Here is a 27,573-nt window from a genome sequence, read left to right as displayed (position 1 = left end):
TCTGCAGCCTGAGGAGAGAGAGAAAATGGTGCTGAGCAGTGTGCTGGCTGACTGAGGAGGAAGCTCCGCCCCCGCAATGGCGCATTTCTCCACAGAGATTCTGATAATATTATTTATACTGGTGGGGGTAGGGCTCTGCCTCGGCACCTTATGCCCCTTTTTTACCAGTTTAATAAGGTTTTATGCTGCCCACGGCGCCCCCCCCCTCCCCCCACACCCTGCAGTGTCTGTGTTGTGTGGGCAGTATGGTGCGCTGCTCTTCCGCCAGCCGCGTGGTACCTGTAGCCGTCACCTTGATTGAAGATCTCTCTTGTAACACTCACCTATCTTCTGACTTCTGGCTCTGCAAGGGGGGTGACGGCGTGCTGTGGGAGTGAGCACATAGCCGCAGCTAGCGTTCAGTACCCTTCAGGAGCTAATGGTGTCCTGTCAGCCAGAAGCAGAGCCATGAAACTATTCAGGAAGTTGGTTCCTACTTCTGCCCCCTCAGTCCCATGAAGCAGGGAGACTGTTGCCAGCAGTTCTCCCTGAAAACAAAAAACCTAACATAAGTCTTTTCAGAGAAACTCAGTAGAGCTCCCCTGGAGTGCATCCAGTCTGCCTGGGCACATTTCTAAAACTAAGGTCTGGAGGAGGGGCATAGAGGGAGGAGCCAGTTTACACACTTGAAAAGTCTTAGAGTGCCCATGGCTCCTGCGGAACCGTCTATACCCACCATTGTACTGAAGTGGACCCCGGCATCCTCTAGGACCTATGAGAAATGATATATATATATATATATATATATATATATATATATATATATATATATATATATACATACATATATAGCGCGAGAGATAGAGAGAGATTCTTTTTTTTTTTTTTTTTGGAGCATAAACATGGCCTAAAGTCAGTTTGACTTAAAGATAGGTGAAAGCCAATATGTGGCATACAGTAAAACACTGGATACATTCAGAGTAATTGGGATTAGCACTTACCTTTGGCAGAAAATACCCCATGAAGGTCACATCCGTAGTAGTCTGATGAGGTAGGTTCATAGGCACTATGTTAGCAAACCTTTGTATCTCATGTATTACAGCGTTGGTATACGGCATTTGGTGACGATGGTTGTATTTAGGCTGCAGAGTCCCAATCACTCTCTCAATTTCCTTATGTACCTTATCTGGAGAAATATAAAATATCTACTATAAATAACTAGCACACCACAGCCTTCCAGGATTCAGCTAAACTAATGGTATATACAGGATATACTGCTATTCAGTGGATGCTTGCTGACACATCTGCATCACACTAAGAGTGACACCCCCCCCTGTTCCAGTGGCCCCCACCCACCCTCACCTTCCACTCCCCCTGCAGCACCTACAACTTCCAATCTGAGCGCCAGGTGCCCGTCCCGGGAGAAGGTCACAAGACATCAGGGGGCACCCCTAGGCATGACTGCGGGAGCCAGGTCCACTGCAGCAGCAGTACAGGGAAGTCCAAAGCAGGCAGCCATCGAGGGACAGCGTCCAGGATATATTTAAAATTTGGAGCTGGCAGCGAGCCAATCGGAGCTCACAGACAAGCAACCAATCAGGAGCTACTGATGCAGCTGCTCTTGATTGGTTGCTGGTCTGTGAGCTCTGATTGGCTTGAGGCTAGCTCTAAATTCAAAATGCTGTCGTTGCAGTCCCTCTATGGCTGCCTGCAGTGCACTCCAATCCACATCACTGCCATGTGGGCTCCCTAGTGGTTGGAGCCCGGGACTGGAGTCCTGGCAGTCCCCCCCCTGATGGCAGCTCTGGTAACACATATCCATCAACATACTTATATTAACCTCTTCAGGGGCGAATTTTTAATTTTAGAGATATATAAAAAAATATATAAATTTTAATACATTTTAAACAAGTTAAGATTTTTTTTTACATGTAAGCACAGAAAAGCCGGACAAATGAACTAGCCCCATATGTGTACCCTGGTCTTTGGTGGTTAATAAGTATGAAATGATTCCATCAATTCTGGACACACTGAATTTTTGCATTCTCTGCAAATGTAGTGAGTGGATCTGGAATTGTTTTTGTTGTGGCATCACGGAGGATTCCTAACATAGTAACATAGTAACATAGTAACTGAGGTTGAAAAAAGGCAAAACGCCCATCATGTTCAACCTGTATTAAGTTGTGTTGATTATAATGTACCTGCTGAAGTAATGTTTTATGACCATCAGGGGCAAACGCAGGATTTTCAAGCCCCCCCCCCCCCCCCCCTTGAAAATCCTGCGTTTGCCCCTATTGAATATATATATATATAATATTTTACATGTATGGAAACTCCCAACCCACTGTAAATATATATATATATATATATATATATATATATATATATATATATTTATTTTGAGAGAGAGAGCTAGGCATGGATAGAGAGATAAGGGGCATGGGGAGTGAGAGGGGCATGGGGAGAGAGTGTGAGATGTAATGGGGATAGGGAGGGGCTGGGAAAGAGAGAGGTGGAGAAAGAGGCATGGGGGAGAGAGATACAGGCATGGGGAGCGAGAGAGAGATGTCAGCAGCATAATGAGACTGGGCAGAAGAGCTTGCACTCAGAGAGGTGCATTGGAGAGCAGTTACTTGGAGGCTGGAGGTCTCTGGAGGAGACCGCATCATGTCTCCAGACAGGCTCTCTATAATGTGCAGCAGCTGGTGTAGCGGGCTCTCAGCAGTCCTGGAAGACTTAAGTGGCTGTGCAGGGGTAGGCGGGAGTTGTAGGCAACGATGCGGCAGCTGGTGACGGATGGTATGAGGGAAGGGAGGAGCGCATTTTCCTGATGGATCTTTATATATATATATATATATATATATATATATATATATATGAGCTGCGTGACTGAGTGATGTGTGGGTGGGGGGGTTCAGATGGGGGGATTTTAATAAATGGGTTATATATACATGCACAGTATGTGTAAACAATGTATATACATATAGAGCCTCTCTCTATAATAAATATATATATATATATATATATATATATATATATATATATATATATATATATATATATACTAGGTGATTCATTGCGCCCTACGGGCGCTCTTCACACAGTCGTAAGGGGCTACGCCCCCTTAACCCTTGCACACCCTTGTGGCGTACAATATTTTTATTATATGGAGTATTACCGCCAATCATAATTGTGTGAGTGGTTAAATATTGCACGGACAAAGGGCGTGCAATGGTTAAGGGGTGGAAGCCCCTTGCAACGGCGTGAACAGCGCACGCAGGGCCTGGTGAATCACCTAGTAGGTGCTTTGGTTGGGGGAGTAGGGGGTGCAGGGAAGAGGCGGATGGGATCCTGGGGTGCCACGGGAGGGGCGGTTACGGCGGCACGCAGGTGGGGGAGGGTGCGTGGGTGCCGCGGGTGGTGGTCCGGAGGCGCTGTGGTTGGGGGAGGTGCAGTTGCGGGGTTGACCCGGGTGGGGGAGGGGTGGATGGGGTGGTGTGGCGGGAGGTACGGGTGCGGGGTCGCTACGGGTGGGGAAGGGGGTCTAGAGCTATCGCTGGAGGGGGTGTGTGGGGGTACCGCGGATGGGACCCGGAGGTACTGCGAATGGGGGAGAGGCGGGTAATGCTTATCCTGCTTCTCCTCCTGTCAGCATCTAAGCTGCTGTCCTCCTTTTGGCAGCGGCTCTCCCAGAGACTCGCACAGCAGCCAGTCACTATTGTTCGCGCCGGTGTCCCAATGTGCCGCATTACAGGGAAGAAGATGTACGCAATAAACTACAGCTCCCAGCAGCCCTAAGGGGCGGAATGCTTCGGCGCTAAGAGCTGCTGGGAGCTGTAGATTATTTACTGCGTCTACTTCCCTGTAATGCGGCGCGTTGGGACACTGGTGCTAACAATAGTGACTGGCTGGCAGAACTGTGTGACTGGCTGAATCAATGTAAAAGGTCAGAGTGCTGTGCAGTGTCAGTGACACTACACACATGCAGCGGCACCGGAAGCACAAAACCTTTTCTCCCCCTCGGCGCCGACAGCACAAAGCCTCCTCAACCCCTCGGCGCCGGCAGCACAAAACCTCCTCTCCCCCCTCCCCTCCCCTGTGTGATATTCAGCGGCCAAGAGGGAGCCAAAGTGGGCGGAGCTAGATGGGAGTAAGGGGCGGGGCTACATGGGACCATGCTGCAGCAGGAGGATGATCTGCTACAGCTTCGGCCAGCCAGACTTCATTAGATAAGTGTCTGGAAAGAGAGTGAGTGTGTGTGTATATATACAGTGTCTGTGTATACTGTATATATGTGTGACTGTGTATGTGTGTAATGTATGTACAGTATGTATGTGTGTGTGTTTGTGTATATGTGTGTGTGTATGTGTGACCAGAGGCGGAACTACCGGCAGTGCAAGCAGTGCACTGCACTGGGGCCCGCCTCTGTCCAGGGGCCCAAGCATGTAATGAGTCAAACTGACTCATTACATGCCGCTGTGCGCTGCGGGCAACCGCTGCCCGCAGCGCACAGCCGCCCGCAGATGAGAGGAGAGGAGCAGCGGCACGGATGTAGGACGGGGAAGGAGGAGGAGGGAGGCGGAGAAGGGAGCCGCAGCAGCGCTTTGTTACTGGTGGAGGCGCTGCTGCTGCTGCCCCTCTGCTTCCCTATAGGCTGTCTTCCGAGAACAGCCTATAGGGAAGCAGAGGGGCAGCAGCAGCAGCGCCTCCACCAGTAACAAAGCGCTGCTGCGGCTCCCTCCTTCACCTCCGTCCACCACCTCCTCTGCTGCCCGGGAATCGTCTCTGACGCTGCACCGAGGAGCCTGAGGCGGAGAGGGTAAGTATAATTCTTCTTTCTTTCTTTCTTTCTCTTTCTTTCTTTTTCTTTCCTTCTTTCTTGCTTGTGCCTGGCTGCCTGCCGCAATGTGTAAAAAGGGGGGACTACCTGCCGCAATGTGTAAAAAGGGGGGACTACCTGCCGCAATGTGTAAAAAGGGGGGACTACCTGCCGCAATGTGTAAAAAGGGGGGACTGCCTGCCGCAATGTGTAAAAAGGGGGGACTGCCTGCCGCAATGTGTAAAAAGGGGGGACTGCCTGCCGCAATGTGTAAAAAGGGGGGACTACCTGCCGCAATGTGTAAAAAGGGGGGACTGCCTGCCGCAATGTGTAAAAAGGGGGGACTGCCTGCCGCAATGTGTAAAAAGGGGGGACTGCCTGCCGCAATGTGTAAAAAGGGGGGACTGCCTGCCGCAATGTGTAAAAAGGGGGGACTGCCTGCCGCAATGTGTAAAAAGGGGGGACTGCCTGCCACTATGTGTAAAAAGGGGGAATCAGCCTGCCGCAATGTGCAAAAATGGGGGACTGCCTGCCGCTATGTGTAAAAAGGGGTAATCTGCCCGACGCAATGTGTAAAAATGGGGGACTGCCTGCCGCTATGTGTAAAAAGGGGAATCTGCCTGCCGTAATGTGTAAAAAAAAAGGGGACTGCCTGACGCTATGTGTAAAAATGGGGAATCTGCCTGCTGCTATGTGTAAAAAGGAGGAATCTGCCTGCCGTAATGTGTAAATATGGGGACGCTGTCTGCCGTAATGTGTAACAAGGGCACGCTGTCTGCCGTAATGTGTAAAAAGGGCACGCTGTCTGCCGTAATGTGTAACAAGGGCACGCGGTCTGCCGTTATGTGTAAAAAGGGTAATCTGCCCGACGCTATGTGTAAAAATGGGGAATCTGCCTGCTGTAATGTGTAAAAAAGGGGGACTGCCTGACGCTATGTGTAAAAATGGGGAATCTGCCTGCTGCTATGTGTAAAAAGGAGGAATCTGCCTGCCGTAATGTGTAAAAATGGGCACGCTGTCTGCCGTAATGTGTAACAAGGGCACGCTGTCTGCCGTAATGTGTAAAAAGGGCACGCTGTCTGCCGTAATGTGTAACAAGGGCACGCGGTCTGCCGTAATGTGTAACAAGGGCACGCGGTCTGCCGTTATGTGTAAAAAGGGTACGCTGTCTGCCGTTATGTGTAAAAAGGGCACGCTGTCTGCTGTAATGTGTAAAAAGAGGAATCTGTTCGCTGTAAGGTGTAAAAGGGTCTCTACCTGGTGTAGTGGTGCTACTGTGCGGCGTAATTTGAATAATGGAGACTACTGTGTTGGTATTATTTTGTGGCCACACCCCTTCCCCACGAAGCCACGCCACTATGTATTTTTGCGCGCGCCTACGGCGCGCACTGCCCCTGGGGTGGACTTGGATGGGGGGGGGGGCCCAAAGCATTTTGCCGCACCTGGGCCCACCGCTTGCTTGTTCCGCCACTGTGTGTGACTGCTGCATAATGTGTGTAAGTGTTACTGCTACAGGGGGCATTACGTGTGTAAGCGTCACTGGTACAGGGGGCGTTACGTGTGTAAGCGTCACTGGTACAGGGGGCATTACGTGTGTAAGTGTCACTGGTACAGGGGGCGTTATGTGTGTAGGCGGCACTGGTACAGGGGGCCTTCCATGTGTAATCGTCACTGCTACAGGGGGTGTTACTTGTGTAAGCATCACTGGTACGGGGGGGGGGGCGTGACATGTGTAAGCATCACTGGTACGGGGGGGGGGGGGGGGCGTGACATGTGTAAGCATCACTGGTACGGGGGGGGGGGGGCGTGACATGTGTAAGCATCACTGGTTTAGGGGGCATTACATGTGTAAGCGTCAATGGTACAGGGGACATTACATGTGTAAGCGTCTCTGGTACAGGGGGCATTACATGTGTAAGTGTCTCTACTACAGGGGTCATTATGTGCGCTGTGCGTTTGTAAAGTATGCGAGGGTGCAAATTTATAGTTTGCAGGGGGGCGCCGAACACTCTAGCACTGGCCCAGACTGCACACCCACTGCACTGCACAGCACTGTCACCTTTTACATTGATTCAGCGTCCAGACATTACCCTCCGCGATATCACCCCCTCTATCCGCTACATTAACCATCTCGGGGCTTCCAGGCTGGCAGGCCAGGTGCTGTGTTGCGGAGTCAGGGCCTCTGGGCATCTGGGTGCGGCTGTGGTGGGGAGGCACTTCTGTGACATCACACGCAGACCAGGCTCCGGGGCTCAGAGAGTATGCGGCGCAGGGAGGGCTATGAAAGTCTTCAGCTGCGCCGCTTTCATACACATCTATGCCGGTGGCCGCAGCAGCTTTTGTTCCACCTGCAGCGCGGCTAGGGAGTGGGGATTGTTGATGCCGGAGGGGGCAGGTGGACTGGCAGCAAGACATTGGTGGTCATTCCGAGTTGATTGCTCGCTAGCAGTTTTTAGCAGCCGTGCAAATGCTATGCCGCCGCCCAGTGGGAGTGTATTTTAGCTTAGCAGAAGTGGGAACGAAGGGATCGGAGAGCGGCTACAAAAAAATTTTGTGCAGTTTCAGAGCAGCTTCAGACCTAATCGGCGCTTGCGATCACTTCAGAACATTCAGTTCCTGATTTGACGTCATGAACACGCCCTGCGTTCGGCCAGACATGCCTCCGTTTTTCTGAACACTCCCTGAAAACGGTCAATTGACACCCAGAAACGCCCTCTTCCTGTCAATCACTCTGCGGCTGCCTGTGCGACTGAAAAGCATCATCGCTAGACCCTGTGTAAAACTACATTGTTCATTGTAATAGTAAGCCGCACGTGTGCATTGCGCTGCATATGCATGCGCAGAAGTGGCGTGTTTTTGTCTGATCGCTGCACAGCGAACGAATGCAGTTAGCGATCAACTTGGAATGACCCCCATAGGACGCTGCAGTAAAAGGATTGTTTTCCCCCCTATACGTCCCTGCTACAGGGCAGAGACTTGCTGCAGATGCAGTGGCATACCCTCCAGCTGGACCTTTTTGGCAGGTACAGGCCCTTTTTTTTTATGGTCTGTACCGTTTTTTGACTCTCCAAGCTTCCATTTAAAGTATAGGAAAAGGGGCGTGGCCACACAGCTGTACTCGTGGCCACTCCTCCTTTTCGAATTTGCATCAATGTTTATGTGTACATTGTCAGAGGGTATGTTGCTGCAGATGCAGTGGGACTATTTTGGGGTGTGGGGCTGGAGCTGCAGCTCCATCAGTCCCATTGCTAATCCTGCTCTGTGAAAACACAGCAGGCAAAGGGCAGAGCCTCCCATTGGATGTAACCTGTGTGGGAGGGTGTTTCTCGGCCAATCAGCTGTGGGCTGGGTGTGATAGACCTGCCACTAACCCAATGAGAGCTCCTAGCCACGCCCAGCGTTAGAAACCCAGGCACAGAATCACAGGGCTATTATATAGGAGATATATATATATTATATTTACACTGTGCGGGTATATATAGCCTATTTATTAAACATGCCCCCCTCTCTGAAACCCCCCCCCTCCCTCTGTAGCCGCACCCGCTCATCACTCACAGTTGCTGTGGCTATCGGGACATCACAGAAGGGGAAAAGTGAGTTCTTCTCACCAGGCTCTCTCCCCGCACGCGCGCCCGGCTCCCGTCCACGCGCTCACCGGCACCCCCGGCAATTCTGGCCCACACTGTCCTCCTGACCTGCTGTCAGAGTCAGTGCCGCATGAAAGCCCCATTGGGAGCTGCCGCGGTTATCGTGCGCTGCGGCTCCCCCTACAGTTACAGCTCATCAAAGTATACATATAAGGAGACTGCAGCAGCGTTGCAGATACTGCCTGCAGCCTCAGTTCCTCCGTCTAGGAAAAAAAAGGTCAGCTGCGCTGAGGTACTGGCGGGCAGGGGGGGTTCCAGATACTCGGAAACCCCCCCTGCGTGCGCGTATGACTATTTAACAACTATGGGGGTCATTCCGAGTTGATCGCTAGCTGCTTTCTTTCGCAGCGCAGCGATCAGTTAAAAAAACGGCAATTCTGCACATGCGTATGGTGCACACTGCGAACGCGCGTCGTACTTTCACAAAAGCCGATGCAGTTTTACACAAGCTCTAGCGACGCTTTTCAGTCGCACTGCTGATCGTTGAGTGATTTGACAGGAAGTGGGGGTTTCTGGGTGGTAACCAGGGGCGTCAGAATGTTTTTAGGTTGGGGGGGGCAAGATATAATCTCATTTTGGCGCCCCTACATTGCTGAATCGCTAAAGGCCAGATCCACATAAAATACATTGAGAAGGCCAGATCCACACCGAAAACGGTGAGTTGATGGATCCGCCTTCCTCCTGTCATTCTTCTTGCGGTCACCGCTTCGACAGCTTTCTTTATTGGAGGCGTCGCTGCGCATTTCCGACCCGATCGCACGACTGCAAAGAAGCTCAGCGTGCGATTGGGTCAGAATGACCCCCATTGTCTGTAAGTTCATAGGATATTGCCAATATAAAGAGATCTTTAACTGTCCATAAAATGAGTTTTCGCAATTCATAAGGTGAATTCCCGTTTCCACAACAGGAAAAAAAAGACCAGCAGTGCAGATAACTAAAAGGTAATTGGACAAATTTAATGTACATAGCACTCACATTTCATATATTATACACAAGCATGTAAAAAACACCTGACTGGCGATGGTTCATCTCATGACCCAACTGGACCTAATGGTAATCGGTAGGAAAAAAAGGTGCCCGGACACTCCAGCAACCCAAACGTGGTATCCAAGCTCAGGGTAGTATAACTCAGTTGGTCAGTGTTAGAAGCCACTCACGCTTAATGCGTTTCAAACCTTGCGGTTCTTCCTCAGAAGCGTCTGGTGGCTAGTGACATTGATCGAGGTTTTATACCTTTTCTAATGAGGAGCAGGTGCCCACACTTAAACATTATAAAGTGTTAAGCAATGCAGAATGTCCGATCGCCTCTGGTGTCTGAATGCGTTTTGCGTTCCCGCATGTGTTCCACCTATGTGCGTATAACCGGAAGTCAAGTCTTTCCATTGGTATGATAAGGAACCTAGAAAGACTTAACTTCCGGTTATGCGCACATAGGTGCAACGCACGCTGGAACACAAAGCGCCTTCAGACACTGGAGCCAATTATCTTGAGTTATCTACACTGTTGGTCTTTCTTTCTCTTTTATGAGAATCACTATATGTTGTGGAAATGTGAATTCACCTTATGAATTGCACAACATAAGGGATTGAAGGATCTCTCTATGGGGGTCATTCCGAGTTGATCGCTCGCTAGCTGTTTATAGCAGCCGTGCAAACGCATAGTCTCCGCCCACAGGGGAGTGTATTTTTCGCTTTGCAAGTGTGCGAACGACTGTGCAGCCGAGCGCAGCAAACACATTTTATGCAGTTTCTGAGTAGGTCAGAACTTACTCAGCTGCTGCGATCACTTCAACCTGTCCGGTCCTGGAATTGACGTCAGACACCCGCCCTGCAAAGGCCTGGACACGCCTGCTTTTTCCAACCACTCCCAGAAAACAGTCAGTTGCCACCCACAAACACCCTCTTCCTGTCAATCTCCTTGCAATCGGCTGTGCGAATGGATTCTTTGTTAAATCCATCGCTCAGCAACGATCCTCTTTGTACCCGTACAAAGCACCTGCGCATTGCGGTGTATACGCATGTGCAGTAGTGACCTGAACGCTGCGCTGCGAAAAACTGCAGTGTGCGATCAGGTCGGAATGACCCCCTATATTGGCAATATCCTATGAACTTACCGACAATATGAGGAAATTACAACATATTTACAAGTGATTACATGTTTTTTCTATTCATTTTAATAAGTGAGAACGTGTGGTAAGAGATGATTGCGCAATTTTCTATTACTCCTTTTTTTCTATTGGTTAATTGTTGTTGGAACCAAGGTGAAGGTTCCATGGAATAGAAAGATGCTGCATTAGGTTTCTGTTACATATGCGCAGTGACCCAGTTTCTTTTGTTCATTAGCAACCCGTAGTATGACCCTTCTCCCCAGCACGCATTAATATGACACTACCCCCCTCCCTAGCACACATTAATATGACACTACCCCCTCCCCAACACAAATTTATATGACACTACCCCCCCCCTCCCTCGCACACATTAATATTAGAGATGAGCGGGTTCGGTTCCTCTGAATCCGAACCCGCCCGAACTTCATGTTTTTTTTCACGGGTCCGAGCGACTCGGATCTTCCCGCCTTGCTCGGCTAACCCGAGCGCGCCCGAACGTCATCATCACGCTGTCGGATTCTCGCGAGGCTCGGATTCTATCGCGAGACTCGGATTCTATATAAGGAGCCGCGCGTCGCCGCCATTTTCACACGTGCATTGAGAGTCATAGGGATAGGACGTGGCTGGCGTCCTCTCCGTTTAGAGAAGAGAGAGACACAGTATTTTGGGGAGCATTATTAGGAGGAGTACTACTATACTGTATACTACTATACTACTTGCTGAAGTGATATTTATAGATTAGATAGTGTGACTGTAAGTGTATTATCTGACTTGTGGGGGAGACACTGACAGTGGGGAGCAGTTAGAGTCTGAGAGCAGGACTCAGGAGTACATATAACGTACAGTGCACACTTTTGCTGCCAGAGTCAGTGCCACACTGCCATTGTTGTGACCACACTGACCACCAGTATAATAATATATTTTGTGATTGTCTGCTTAGGCCTCGGAGTACTAGTTGCAAGTTGCAACGTGACCTGAAGTGACCACCAGTTTAATAATCAATCACCACCAGTTTAATATATATATATATATATATATATATAATTGTATATAATATATATATATATATATATAATATTGTATACCACCTACCCGTGGTTTTTTTTTTTTCATTCTTCTTTATACATACTACTATAGTAGCTTACTGTAGCAGTCTGCGGTGCTGTGCTGACCTGACAGTGTCCAGCAGGTCCGTCATCAGTCATTACATAATAAATATATATAGTACCTGTCCGGCTGCAGTACTAGTGATATTATATTGATTTCATCTCATTATCAATAATTTATCATCCAGTCTAGACTCTATATTAGCAGCAGACACAGTACGTTAGTCCACGGCTGTAGCTACCTCTGTGTCGGCACTCGGCAGTCCATCCATAATTGTATACCACCTACCCGTGTTTTTTTTTTTTTCTTCTTTGTACATACTACTATAGAGTATAGTAGCTTACTGTAGCAGTCTGCGGTGCTGCTGAGCTGACAGTGTCCAGCAGGTCCGTCATCAGTCATCATTACCTAATAAATATATTATCTACCTGTCCGGCTGCAGTACTAGTGATATTATATATACATACATATATATATTGATTTCATCTCATTATCAATCATTCAGTCTATATTAGCAGCAGACACAGTACGTTAGTCCACGGCTGTAGCTACCTCTGTGTCGGCACTCGGCAGTCCATCCATAATTGTATACCACCTACCCGTGGTTTTTTTCTTTTCTTTCTTCTTTGTACATACTACTATAGTATAGTAGCTTACTGTAGCAGTCTGCGGTGCTGCTGAGCTGACAGTGTCCAGCAGGTCCGTCATCAGTCATCATTACCTAATAAATATATTATCTACCTGTCCGGCTGCAGTACTAGTGATATTATATATACATACATATATATATTGATTTCATCTCATTATCAATCATCCAGTCTATATTAGCAGCAGACACAGTACGTTAGTCCACGGCTGTAGCTACCTCTGTGTCGGCACTCGGCAGTCCATCCATAATTGTATACCACCTACCCGTGGTTTTTTTTTTTTCTTTCTTCTTTGTACATACTACTATAGTATAGTAGCTTACTGTAGCAGTCTGCGGTGCTGCTGAGCTGACAGTGTCCAGCAGGTCCGTCATCAGTCATCATTACCTAATAAATATATTATCTACCTGTCCGGCTGCAGTACTAGTGATATTATATATACATACATATATATATATATATATTGATTTCATCTCATTATCATCCAGTCTATATTAGCAGCAGACACAGTACGTTAGTCCACGGCTGTAGCTACCTCTGTGTCGGCACTCGGCAGTCCATCCATAATTGTATACCACCTACCCGTGTTTTTTTTTTTTTTCTTTCTTCTTTGTACATACTACTATAGAGTATAGTAGCTTACTGTAGCAGTCTGCGGTGCTGCTGAGCTGACAGTGTCCAGCAGGTCCGTCATCAGTCATCATTACCTAATAAATATATTATCTACCTGTCCGGCTGCAGTACTAGTGATATTATATATACATACATATATATATTGATTTCATATCATTATCATCCAGTCTATATTAGCAGCAGACACAGTACGTTAGTCCACGGCTGTAGCTACCTCTGTGTCGGCACTCGGCAGTCCATCCATAATTGTATACCACCTACCCGTGTTTTTTTTTTTTCTTTCTTCTTTGTACATACTACTATAGTATAGTAGCTTACTGTAGCAGTCTGCGGTGCTGCTGAGCTGACAGTGTCCAGCAGGTCCGTCATCAGTCATCATTACCTAATAAATATATTATCTACCTGTCCGGCTGCAGTACTAGTGATATTATATATACATACATATATATATTGATTTCATATCATTATCATCCAGTCTATATTAGCAGCAGACACAGTACGTTAGTCCACGGCTGTAGCTACCTCTGTGTCGGCACTCGGCAGTCCATCCATAAGTATACTAGTATCCATCCATCTCCATTGTTTACCTGAGGTGCCTTTTAGTTGTGCCTATTAAAATATGGAGAACAAAAATGTTGAGGTTCCAAAATTAGGGAAAGATCAAGATCCACTTCCACCTCGTGCTGAAGCTGCTGCCACTAGTCATGGCCGAGACGATGAAATGCCAGCAACGTCGTCTGCCAAGGCCGATGCCCAATGTCATAGTACAGAGCATGTCAAATCCAAAACACCAAATATCAGTAAAAAAAGGACTCCAAAACCTAAAATAAAATTGTCGGAGGAGAAGCGTAAACTTGCCAATATGCCATTTACCACACGGAGTGGCAAGGAACGGCTGAGGCCCTGGCCTATGTTCATGGCTAGTGGTTCAGCTTCACATGAGGATGGAAGCACTCAGCCTCTCGCTAGAAAAATGAAAAGACTCAAGCTGGCAAAAGCAGTAGCACCGCAAAGAACTGTGCGTTCTTCGAAATCCCAAATCCACAAGGAGAGTCCGACTCCAATTGTGTCGGTTGCGATGCCTGACCTTCCCAACACTGGACGTGAAGAGCATGCGCCTTCCACCATTTGCACGCCCCCTGCAAGTGCTGGAAGGAGCACCCGCAGTCCAGTTCCTGATAGTCAGATTGAAGATGTCAGTGTTGAAGTACACCAGGATGAGGAGGATATGGGTGTTGCTGGCGCTGGGGAGGAAATTGACCAGGAGGATTCTGATGGTGAGGTGGTTTGTTTAAGTCAGGCACCCGGGGAGACGCCTGTTGTCCGTGGGAGGAATATGGCCACTGACATGCCTGGTGAAAATACCAAAAAAATCAGCTCTTCGGTGTGGAAGTATTTCAACAGAAATGCGGACAACAGGTGTCAAGCCGTGTGTTGCCTTTGTCAAGCTGTAATAAGTAGGGGTAAGGACGTTAACCACCTCGGAACATCCTCCCTTATACGTCACCTGCAGCGCATTCATAATAAGTCAGTGACAAGTTCAAAAACTTTGGGTGACAGCGGAAGCAGTCCACTGACCAGTAAATCCCTTCCTCTTGTAACCAAGCTCACGCAAACCACCCCACCAACTCCCTCAGTGTCAATTTCCTCCTTCCCCGGGAATGCCAATAGTCCTGCAGGCCATGTCACTGGCAATTCTGACGATTCCTCTCCTGCCTGGGATTCCTCCGATGCATCCTTGCGTGTAACGCCTACTGCTGCTGGCGCTGCTGTTGTTGCTGCTGGGAGTCGATGGTCATCCCAGAGGGGAAGTCGTAAGACCACTTTTACTACTTCCACCAAGCAATTGACTGTCCAACAGTCCTTTGCGAGGAAGATGAAATATCACAGCAGTCATCCTACTGCAAAGCGGATAACTGAGGCCTTGGCATCCTGGGTGGTGAGAAACGTGGTTCCGGTATCCATCATTACTGCAGAGCCAACTAGAGACTTGTTGGAGGTACTGTGTCCCCGGTACCAAATACCATCTAGGTTCCATTTCTCTAGGCAGGCGATACCGAAAATGTACACAGACCTCAGAAAAAGAGTCACCAGTGTCCTAAAAAATGCAGCTGTACCCAATGTCCACTTAACCACGGACATGTGGACAAGTGGAGCAGGGCAGGGTCAGGACTATATGACTGTGACAGCCCACTGGGTAGATGTATGGACTCCCGCCGCAAGAACAGCAGCGGCGGCACCAGTAGCAGCATCTCGCAAACGCCAACTCTTTCCTAGGCAGGCTACGCTTTGTATCACCGCTTTCCAGAATACGCACACAGCTGAAAACCTCTTACGGCAACTGAGGAAGATCATCGCGGAATGGCTTACCCCAATTGGACTCTCCTGTGGATTTGTGGCATCGGACAACGCCAGCAATATTGTGTGTGCATTAAATATGAGCAAATTCCAGCACGTCCCATGTTTTGCACATACCTTGAATTTGGTGGTGCAGAATTATTTAAAAAACGACAGGGGCGTGCAAGAGATGCTGTCGGTGGCCAGAAGAATTGCGGGACACTTTCGGCGTACAGGCACCACGTACAGAAGACTGGAGCACCACCAAAAACTACTGAACCTGCCCTGCCATCATCTGAAGCAAGAAGTGGTAACGAGGTGGAATTCAACCCTCTATATGCTTCAGAGGTTGGAGGAGCAGCAAAAGGCCATTCAAGCCTATACAATTGAGCACGATATAGGAGGTGGAATGCACCTGTCTCAAGCGCAGTGGAGAATGATTTCAACGTTGTGCAAGGTTCTGATGCCCTTTGAACTTGCCACACGTGAAGTCAGTTCAGACACTGCCAGCCTGAGTCAGGTCATTCCCCTCATCAGGCTTTTGCAGAAGAAGCTGGAGACATTGAAGGAGGAGCTAACACGGAGCGATTCCGCTAGGCATGTGGGACTTGTGGATGGAGCCCTTAATTCGCTTAACAAGGATTCACGGGTGGTCAATCTGTTGAAATCAGAGCACTACATTTTGGCCACCGTGCTCGATCCTAGATTTAAAGCCTACCTTGGATCTCTCTTTCCGGCAGACACAAGTCTGCTGGGGTTGAAAGACCTGCTGGTGAGAAAATTGTCAAGTCAAGCGGAACGCGACCTGTCAACATCTCCTCCTTCACATTCTCCCGCAACTGGGGGTGCGAGGAAAAGGCTCAGAATTCCGAGCCCACCCGCTGGCGGTGATGCAGGGCAGTCTGGAGCGACTGCTGATGCTGACATCTGGTCCGGACTGAAGGACCTGACAACGATTACGGACATGTCGTCTACTGTCACTGCATATGATTCTCTCAACATTGAAAGAATGGTGGAGGATTATATGAGTGACCGCATCCAAGTAGGCACGTCACACAGTCCGTACTTATACTGGCAGGAAAAAGAGGCAATTTGGAGGCCCTTGCACAAACTGGCTTTATTCTACCTAAGTTGTCCTCCCACAAGTGTGTACTCCGAAAGAGTGTTTAGTGCCGCCGCTCACCTTGTCAGCAATCGGCGTACGAGGTAACATCCAGAAAATGTGGAGAAGATGATGTTCATTAAAATGAATTATAATCAATTCCTCCGTGGAGACATTGACCAGCAGCAATTGCCTCCACAAAGTACACAGGGAGCTGAGATGGTGGATTCCAGTGGGGACGAATTGATAATCTGTGAGGAGGGGGATGTACACGGTGATATATCGGAGGATGATGATGAGGTGGACATCTTGCCTCTGTAGAGCCAGTTTGTGCAAGGAGAGATTAATTGCTTCTTTTTTGGTGGGGGTCCAAACCAACCCGTCATTTCAGTCACAGTCGTGTGGCAGACCCTGTCACTGAAATGATGGGTTGGTTAAAGTGTGCATGTCCTGTTTATACAACATAAGGGTGGGTGGGAGGGCCCAAGGACAATTCCATCTTGCACCTCTTTTTTCTTTAATTTTTCTTTGCGTCATGTGCTGTTTGTGGAATGTTTTTTGGAAGGGCCATCCTGCGTGACACTGCAGTGCCACTCCTAGATGGGCCCGGTGTTTGTGTCGGCCACTAGGGTCGCTTATCTTACTCACACAGCTACCTCATTGCGCCTCTTTTTTTCTTTGCGTCATGTGCTGTTTGGGGAGGGTTTTTTGGAAGGGCCATCCTGCGTGACACTGCAGTGCCACTCCTAGATGGGCCCGGTGTTTGTGTCGGCCACTAGGGTCGCTTATCTTACTCACACAGCTACCTCATTGCGCCTCTTTTTTTCTTTGCGTCATGTGCTGTTTGGGGAGGGTTTTTTGGAAGGGCCATCCTGCGTGACACTGCAGTGCCACTCCTAGATGGGCCCGGTGTTTGTGTCGGCCACTAGGGTCGCTTATCTTACTCACACAGCTACCTCATTGCGCCTCTTTTTTTCTTTGCGTCATGTGCTGTTTGGGGAGGGTTTTTTGGAAGGGACATCCTGCGTGACACTGCAGTCCCACTCCTAGATGGGCCCGGTGTTTGTGTCGGCCACTAGGGTCGCTTAGCTTAGTCATCCAGCGACCTAGGTGCAAATTTTAGGACTAAAAATAATATTGTGAGGTGTGAGGTATTCAGAATAGACTGAAAATGAGTGTAAATTATGGTTTTTGAGGTTAATAATACTTTGGGATCAAAATGACCCCCAAATTCTATGATTTAAGCTGTTTTTTAGTGTTTTTAAAAAAAAACACCCGAATCCAAAACACACCCGAATCCGACAAAAAAAATTCGGTGAGGTTTTGCCAAAACGCGGTCGAACCCAAAACACGGCCGCGGAACCGAACCCAAAACCAAAACACAAAACCCGAAAAATTTCCGGCGCTCATCTCTAATTAATATCACACTACCCCCCTTCCCAGCACACATTAATATGACACTACCCCCCTCCCCAGCACACATTAATATCACACTACTCTCCTCCCCAGCACACATTAATATCACACTACCCCTCTTCCCAGCACACATTATGACACCCCCTCCCCTCCCCAGCGCACATTATTATGACCCCCCTCCCGAGCACACATTATTATAACACCCCCTTTCCACAGCACACATTATTATGACCCCCCCTCCTCAGCACACATTATTATGACACCCCCTCCCCTCCCCAGCACACATTATTATGACCCCCCCCTCCCCAGCACACATTATTATGACCCCCCCTCCCCAGCACACATTATTATGACCCCCCCTCCCCAGCACACATTATTATGACACCCCCTCCCCTCCCCAGCACACATTATTATGACCCCCCCTCCCCCCAACACACATTATTATGACACCCCCTCCCCAGCACACATTATTATGACCCCCCCTCCCCAGTACACATTATTATGACCCCCCCTCCCCAGCACACATTATTATGACCTCCCCCCTCCCCTGCACACATTATTATGACACCCCCCTCCCCAGCACACATTATTATGACCCCCCTCCCCAGCACACATTATTATGACATCCCCCCTCCCCAGCACACATTATTATGACACCCCCTCCCCCCATTATTATGACACCCCCCTCCCCAGCACACATTATTATGACCCTCCCCTCCCCAGCACACATTATTATGACCCCCCTCCCCAGCACACATTATTATGACACCCCCTCCCCCCAACACACATTATTATGACACCCCCCTCCCCAGCACACATTATTATGACCCTCCCCTCCCCAGCACACATTATTATGACCCCCCTCCCCAGCACACATTATTATGACACCCCCTCCCCCCAACACACATTATTATGACACACCCCTCCCCAGCACACATTATTATGACCCTCCCCTACCCAGCACACATTATTATGACCCCCCCTCCCCAGCACACATTATTATGACATCCCCCCTCCCCAGCACACATTATTATGACCCCCCCTCCCCAGCACACATTATTATGACACCCCCTCCCCCCAACACACATTATTATGACACCCCCCTCCCCAGCACACATCATTATGACCCCCCCTCCCCAGCACACATTATTATGACACCCCTCCCCAGCACACATTATTATGACCCCCCTCCCCAGCACACATTATTATGACACCCCCTCCCCCCAACACACATTAATGTGATAGTTTCTCTCCTCCCCTCGCTCCCCTTAATTATCTGAGGCAGAACTACAGTACCTGAGCCTCTGCGGAGTCTTTGTCCCGCTGTGTAGCTGGCTGATAGTGCACTAACAGGGCTGCTCCTCTTCCTGTGGCTGCTGGCTCCTCCAGTCAGGTGTACATCACATGACTTCCTGTCTGTGCATTGCTGTCCCGTACGTGAACCCACCGCTGATAGCAGGGGAGGGGTGAGTGCTGCTGAAGACTGCTGTGTCTTCAGTGGGGTAGATGCTAGAATCAAGTGGGCTAAGGGACCTTTTCCGTAAGGGGGAGGAGTTACGACGCAAGGGGGAGGAGCTAGGCCAGCGGGATAGTTCCTCTACTATCCACGCCACCAACTATTACCTTTAGTAATTAGGTGGTGAGCGAAGCGAGCCACCGTGCCCGAAGCGTGGCGAGCGAAGCGTGGCGAGCGAAGCGAGCCCGCGAGGGTACTTTTCGGGTACCCTGTTCGCCCATAGCTCCTCCCCCGGGTGACGTAGCTCCTCCCCTCAATACGTCACAAGGTCCCTTCAGCCCCTCCGATATAGAACCAACCTCTTCAGTGGGGTGGGGAGGGGAGGGAGGACTGGAGGGGCGACACTGCTGCTTGTTTTGGCTAGTGCAGCGGGGAGGAGCGTGCAGTGGGTGGGAGACCAGAATGTGAAGAGCTTCTGCTCATGCTGCCGACGCGCTACCTGTCAGTGTGACAGGCGCAGCTCCGGCAGCAACACTGCATATCAGCAAGGTAGCAGAGCAGGGACAGCGCCTCCCTGCTTTGCAGACCTTGCGGGGCGGGTAGCGAAGAGCGGAGGATGTTATGTGCGGTCTTTCACCTGAGCGCACATCGCTCCTCCTGTAAATGATCGGCGCCTCTCTATGTTTGGTGGGGTGTGTGTGTAAAATCGCAGGCGTGCCAGAGAAAAACGCAGGGGTGGCTGGAGAAATGGGGGTGCTGGCCGATCGCAGGGCGTGTTTGTGACGTCAAAACAGGAACTAAACAGACTGAACTGATCGCAAGCTAGGAGTAGGTCTCGAGCTACTCTGAAACTGCACAATCTTTTTTTGTAGCAGCGCTGTGATCCTTTCGTTTGCACTTCTGCTAAGCTAAGATACACTCCCAGAGAGCGGCAGCCTAGCGTTTGCACTGCTGCTAAAAATAGCTAGCGAGCGATCAACTCGGAATGAGGGCCTATATGTCATGTTACACTCAGACTAACAACCTCAATATTTTAAATGTTATAACCTTGGATATCATTTTCAATCAGAAATTTGTCCAATCCTTTTTTAAATGCATTTACAGAGGCCGCCATTACTACCTTCCCTGGCAGTGAATTCTAATCCTTATTGCCCTAACAGTGAAGAACCCTTTCTTCCGTTGTGTACGGAATTTCCTCTCCTCCAGCCTCAGCGAGTGCCCACGTTTCCTAAACAGTGTTCTTTTAATAAATAATTCATCTGATAACTCTTTGTAATGTCCCTTTACATATTTGAAGATATTAATAATATCTCCTCTTATATGCCTCTTTTCCAGTGTATATATATTCAACCTAGTAAGCCTTTCCTCGTAATCCAGTTCCTCTAGCCCTTTAATCAATTTAGTATCAACCCTTTAGAAATCCCCGATATCTTTTTATACAGTGGTGCCCAAAACTAAACACAATATTCCAGGTGCGGACGCACCAATGATTTATACAGCTGCAGGATTACATCCTCGTCACTTGTCTCAATTCCGCGTTTAATGCACGCTAGCACCTTACTTGCCTTTTTTTACTGCGCTTTGACATTGTGTACGGTTATTAAGCCTATTTTCAATGAGTACTCCCAAATCTTTTTCCAGTACTGTTACCCCTAGACTATACCCGTTTAATATGTATGATGCAAGTTTGTTTTTAGTCCCGAAATGCATAACATGGCATTTTTCTCTATTGAACCTCATTCTCCAATTAGTTGCACAGGTTTCAAGTTTAGATTAGAGATGAGCGCCTAAAATTTTTCGGGTTTTGTGTTTTGGTTTTGGGTTCGGTTCCGCGGCCGTGTTTTGGGTTCGAACGCGTTTTGGCAAAACCTCACCGAATTTTTTTTGTCGGATTCGGGTGTGTTTTGGATTCGGGTGTTTTTTTCAAAAAACACTAAAAAACAGCTTAAATCATAGAATTTGGGGGTCATTTTGATCCCAAAGTATTATTAACCTCAAAAACCATAATTTACACTCATTTTCAGTCTATTCTGAATACCTCACACCTCACAATATTATTTTTAGTCCTAAAATTTGCACCGAGGTCGCTGTGTGAGTAAGATAAGCGACCCTAGTGGCCGACACAAACACCGGGCCCATCTAGGAGTGGCACTGCAGTGTCACGCAGGATGTCCCTTCCAAAAAACCCTCCCCAAACAGCACATGACGCAAAGAAAAAAAGAGGCGCAATGAGGTAGCTGTGTGAGTAAGATTAGCGACCCTAGTGGCCGACACAAACACCGGGCCCATCTAGGAGTGGCACTGCAGTGTCACGCAGGATGGCCCTTCCAAAAAACCCTCCCCAAACAGCACATGACGCAAAGAAAAAAAGAGGCGCAATGAGGTAGCTGTGTGAGTAAGATTAGCGACCCTAGTGGCCGACACAAACACCGGGCCCATCTAGGAGTGGCACTGCAGTGTCACGCAGGATGTCCCTTCCAAAAAACCCTCCCCAATCAGCACATGATGCAAAGAAAAAGAAAAGAAAAAAGAGGTGCAAGATGGAATTGTCCTTGGGCCCTCCCACCCACCCTTATGTTGTATAAACAAAACAGGACATGCACACTTTAACCAACCCATCATTTCAGTGACAGGGTCTGCCACACGACTGTGACTGATATGACGGGTTGGTTTGGACCCCCCCCAAAAAAGAAGCAATTAATCTCTCCTTGCACAAACTGGCTCTACAGAGGCAAGATGTCCACCTCATCTTCACCCTCCGATATATCACCGTGTACATCCCCCTCCTCACAGATTATCAATTCGTCCCCACTGGAATCCACCATCTCAGCTCCCTGTGTACTTTGTGGAGGCAATTGCTGCTGGTCAATGTCTCCGCGGAGGAATTGATTATAATTCATTTTAATGAACATCATCTTCTCCACATTTTCTGGATGTAACCTCGTACGCCGATTGCTGACAAGGTGAGCGGCGGCACTAAACACTCTTTCGGAGTACACACTTGTGGGAGGGCAACTTAGGTAGAATAAAGCCAGTTTGTGCAAGGGCCTCCAAATTGCCTCTTTTTCCTGCCAGTATAAGTACGGACTGTGTGACGTGCCTACTTGGATGCGGTCACTCATATAATCCTCCACCATTCTATCAATGTTGAGAGAATCATATGCAGTGACAGTAGACGACATGTCCGTAATCGTTGTCAGGTCCTTCAGTCCGGACCAGATGTCAGCATCAGCAGTCGCTCCAGACTGCCCTGCATCACCGCCAGCGGGTGGGCTCGGAATTCTGAGCCTTTTCCTCGCACCCCCAGTTGCGGGAGAATGTGAAGGAGGAGATGTTGACAGGTCGCGTTCCGCTTGACTTGACAATTTTGTCACCAGCAGGTCTTTCAACCCCAGCAGACCTGTGTCTGCCGGAAAGAGAGATCCAAGGTAGGCTTTAAATCTAGGATCGAGCACGGTGGCCAAAATGTAGTGCTCTGATTTCAACAGATTGACCACCCGTGAATCCTTGTTAAGCGAATTAAGGGCTGCATCCACAAGTCCCACATGCCTAGCGGAATCGCTCCCTTTTAGCTCCTTCTTCAATGCCTCCAGCTTCTTCTGCAAAAGCCTGATGAGGGGAATGACCTGACTCAGGCTGGCAGTGTCTGAACTGACTTCACGTGTGGCAAGTTCAAAGGGCATCAGAACCTTGCACAACGTTGAAATCATTCTCCACTGCACTTGAGACAGGTGCATTCCACCTACTATATCGTGCTCAATTGTATAGGCTTGAATGGCCTTTTGCTGCTCCTCCAACCTCTGAAGCATATAGAGGGTTGAATTCCACCTCGTTACCACTTCTTGCTTCAGATGATGGCAGGGCAGGTTCAGTAGTTTTTGGTGGTGCTCCAGTCTTCTGTACGTGGTGCCTGTACGCCGAAAGTGTCCCGCAATTTTTCTGGCCACCGACAGCATCTCTTGCACGCCCCTGTCGTTTTTTAAAAAATTCTGCACCACCAAATTCAAGGTATGTGCAAAACATGGGACGTGCTGGAATTTGCCCATATTTAATGCACACACAATATTGCTGGCGTTGTCCGATGCCACAAATCCACAGGAGAGTCCAATTGGGGTAAGCCATTCCGCGATGATCTTCCTCAGTTGCCGTAAGAGGTTTTCAGCTGTGTGCGTATTCTGGAAAGCGGTGATACAAAGCGTAGCCTGCCTAGGAAAGAGTTGGCGTTTGCGAGATGCTGCTACTGGTGCCGCCGCTGCTGTTCTTGCGGCGGGAGTCCATACATCTACCCAGTGGGCTGTCACAGTCATATAGTCCTGACCCTGCCCTGCTCCACTTGTCCACATGTCCGTGGTTAAGTGGACATTGGGTACAACTGCATTTTTTAGGACACTGGTGAGTCTTTTTCTGACGTCCGTGTACATTCTCGGTATCGCCTGCCTAGAGAAGTGGAACCTAGATGGTATTTGGTAACGGGGGCACACTGCCTCAATAAATTGTCTAGTTCCCTGTGAACTAACGGCGGATACCGGACGCACGTCTAACACCAACATAGTTGTCAAGGACTCAGTTATCCGCTTTGCAGTAGGATGACTGCTGTGATATTTCATCTTCCTCGCAAAGGACTGTTGAACAGTCAATTGCTTACTGGAAGTAGTACAAGTGGGCTTACGACTTCCCCTCTGGGATGACCATCGACTCCCAGCGGCAACAACAGCAGCGCCAGCAGCAGTAGGCGTTACACGCAAGGATGCATCGGAGGAATCCCAGGCAGGAGAGGACTCGTCAGAATTGCCAGTGACATGGCCTGCAGGACTATTGGCATTCCTGGGGAAGGAGGAAATTGACACTGAGGGAGTTGGTGGGGTGGTTTGCGTGAGCTTGGTTACAAGAGGAAGGGATTTACTGGTCAGTGGACTGCTTCCGCTGTCACCCAAAGTTTTTGAACTTGTCACTGACTTATTATGAATGCGCTGCAGGTGACGTATAAGGGAGGATGTTCCGAGGTGGTTAACGTCCTTACCCCTACTTATTACAGCTTGACAAAGGGAACACACGGCTTGACACCTGTTGTCCGCATTTCTGGTGAAATACCTCCACACCGAAGAGCTGATTTTTTTGGTATTTTCACCTGGCATGTCAACGGCCATATTCCTCCCACGGACAACAGGTGTCTCCCCGGGTGCCTGACTTAAACAAACCACCTCACCATCAGAATCCTCCTGGTCAATTTCCTCCCCAGCGCCAGCAACACCCATATCCTCCTCATCCTGGTGTACTTCAACACTGACATCTTCAATCTGACTATCAGGAACTGGACTGCGGGTGCTCCTTCCAGCACTTGCAGGGGGCGTGCAAATGGTGGAAGGCGCATGCTCTTCACGTCCAGTGTTGGGAAGGTCAGGCATCGCAACCGACACAATTGGACTCTCCTTGTGGATTTGGGATTTCGAAGAATGCACAGTTCTTTGCTGTGCTGCTTTTGCCAGCTTGAGTCTTTTCATTTTTCTAGCGAGAGGCTGAGTGCTTCCATCCTCATGTGAAGCTGAACCACTAGCCATGAACATAGGCCAGGGCCTCAGCCGTTCCTTGCCACTCCGTGTGGTAAATGGCATATTGGCAAGTTTACGCTTCTCCTCCGACAATTTTATTTTAGGTTTTGGAGTCCTTTTTTTACTGATATTTGGTGTTTTGGATTTGACATGCTCTGTACTATGACATTGGGCATCGGCCTTGGCAGACGACGTTGCTGGCATTTCATCGTCTCGGCCATGACTAGTGGCAGCAGCTTCAGCACGAGGTGGAAGTGGATCTTGATCTTTCCCTAATTTTGGAACCTCAACATTTTTGTTCTCCATATTTTAATAGGCACAACTAAAAGGCACCTCAGGTAAACAATGGAGATGGATGGATTGGATACTAGTATACAATTATGGACGGGCTGCCGACTGCCGACACAGAGGTAGCCACAGCCGTGAACTACCGCACTGTACTGTGTCTGCTGCTAATATATAGACTGGTTGATAAAGAGATAGTATACTCGTAACTAGTATGTATGTATAAAGAAAGAAAAAAAAACCACGGTTAGGTGGTATATACAATTATGGACGGGCTGCCGAGTGCCGACACAGAGGTAGCCACAGCCGTGAACTACCGCACTGTACTGTGTCTGCTGCTAATATATAGACTGGTTGATAAAGAGATAGTATACTCGTAACTAGTATGTATGTATAAAGAAAGAAAAAAAAACCACGGTTAGGTGGTATATACAATTATGGATGGGCTGCCGAGTGCCGACACAGAGGTAGCCACAGCCGTGAACTACCGCACTGTACTGTGTCTGCTGCTAATATAGACTGGTTGATAAAGAGATAGTATACTCGTAACTAGTATGTATGTATAAAGAAAGAAAAAAAAACCACGGTTAGGTGGTATATACAATTATGGACGGGCTGCCGAGTGCCGACACAGAGGTAGCCACAGACGTGAACTACCGCACTGTACTGTGTCTGCTGCTAATATATAGACTGGTTGATAAAGAGATAGTATACTCGTAACTAGTATGTATGTATAAAGAAAGAAAAAAAAACCACGGTTAGGTGGTATATACAATTATGGACGGGCTGCCGAGTGCCGACACAGAGGTAGCCACAGCCGTGAACTACCGCACTGTACTGTGTCTGCTGCTAATATAGACTGGTTGATAAAGAGATAGTATACTCGTAACTAGTATGTATGTATAAAGAAAGAAAAAAAAACCACGGTTAGGTGGTATATACAATTATGGACGGGCTGCCGAGTGCCGACACAGAGGTAGCCACAGCCGTGAACTACCGCACTGTACTGTGTCTGCTGCTAATATATAGACTGGTTGATAAAGAGATAGTATACTCGTAACTAGTATGTATGTATAAAGAAAGAAAAAAAAACCACGGTTAGGTGGTATATACAATTATGGACGGGCTGCCGAGTGCCGACACAGAGGTAGCCACAGCCGTGAACTACCGCACTGTACTGTGTCTGCTGCTAATATATAGACTGGTTGATAAAGAGATAGTATACTCGTAACTAGTATGTATGTATAAAGAAAGAAAAAAAAACCACGGTTAGGTGGTATATACAATTATGGACGGGCTGCCGAGTGCCGACACAGAGGTAGCCACAGCCGTGAACTACCGCACTGTACTGTGTCTGCTGCTAATATATAGACTGGTTGATAAAGAGATAGTATACTCGTAACTAGTATGTATGTATAAAGAAAGAAAAAAAAACCACGGTTAGGTGGTATATACAATTATGGACGGGCTGCCGAGTGCCGACACAGAGGTAGCCACAGCCGTGAACTACCGCACTGTACTGTGTCTGCTGCTAATATATAGACTGGTTGATAAAGAGATAGTATACTCGTAACTAGTATGTATGTATAAAGAAAGAAAAAAAAAACACGGTTAGGTGGTATATACAATTATGGACGGGCTGCCGAGTGCCGACACAGAGGTAGCCACAGCCGTGAACTACCGCACTGTACTGTGTCTGCTGCTAATATATAGACTGGTTGATAAAGAGATAGTATACTCGTAACTAGTATGTATGTATAAAGAAAGAAAAAAAAAACACGGTTAGGTGGTATATACAATTATGGACGGGCTGCCGAGTGCCGACACAGAGGTAGCCACAGCCGTGAACTACCGCACTGTACTGTGTCTGCTGCTAATATATAGACTGGTTGATAAAGAGATAGTATACTCGTAACTAGTATGTATGTATAAAGAAAGAAAAAAAAACCACGGTTAGGTGGTATATACAATTATGGACGGGCTGCCGAGTGCCGACACAGAGGTAGCCACAGCCGTGAACTACCGCACTGTACTGTGTCTGCTGCTAATATATAGACTGGTTGATAAAGAGATAGTATACTCGTAACTAGTATGTATGTATAAAGAAAGAAAAAAAAACCACGGTTAGGTGGTATATACAATTATGGACGGGCTGCCGAGTGCCGACACAGAGGTAGCCACAGCCGTGAACTACCGCACTGTACTGTGTCTGCTGCTAATATATAGACTGGTTGATAAAGAGATAGTATACTCGTAACTAGTATGTATGTATAAAGAAAGAAAAAAAAAACACGGTTAGGTGGTATATACAATTATGGACGGGCTGCCGAGTGCCGACACAGAGGTAGCCACAGCCGTGAACTACCGCACTGTACTGTGTCTGCTGCTAATATATAGACTGGTTGATAAAGAGATAGTATACTCGTAACTAGTATGTATGTATAAAGAAAGAAAAAAAAACCACGGTTAGGTGGTATATACAATTATGG

General features: G+C 48.2%; 1 protein-coding gene across 3 annotated transcripts in view; it reads right to left on the bottom strand.

The window, feature by feature from the left end:
- LOC134908899 (cytochrome P450 2K1-like) overlaps positions 1-27,573 on the bottom strand; it is a 256,817-nt gene that overhangs the window by 57,653 nt on the left and 171,591 nt on the right. For all 3 annotated transcript variants that reach the window (XM_063915125.1, XM_063915126.1, XM_063915124.1), the window contains exon 7: positions 981-1,165. In XM_063915125.1, coding sequence (XP_063771195.1) covers positions 981-1,165 — 185 coding nt within the window. The remainder of the gene's footprint in view (positions 1-980; positions 1,166-27,573) is intronic.

The sequence above is a fragment of the Pseudophryne corroboree genome, chromosome 4, assembly GCF_028390025.1.
Source record: "Pseudophryne corroboree isolate aPseCor3 chromosome 4, aPseCor3.hap2, whole genome shotgun sequence".
Lineage (NCBI taxonomy): Eukaryota > Metazoa > Chordata > Amphibia > Anura > Myobatrachidae > Pseudophryne > Pseudophryne corroboree.
Note: the sequence above shows the minus strand (reverse complement) of the source record. Positions and strands in the feature narration are given on the sequence as shown.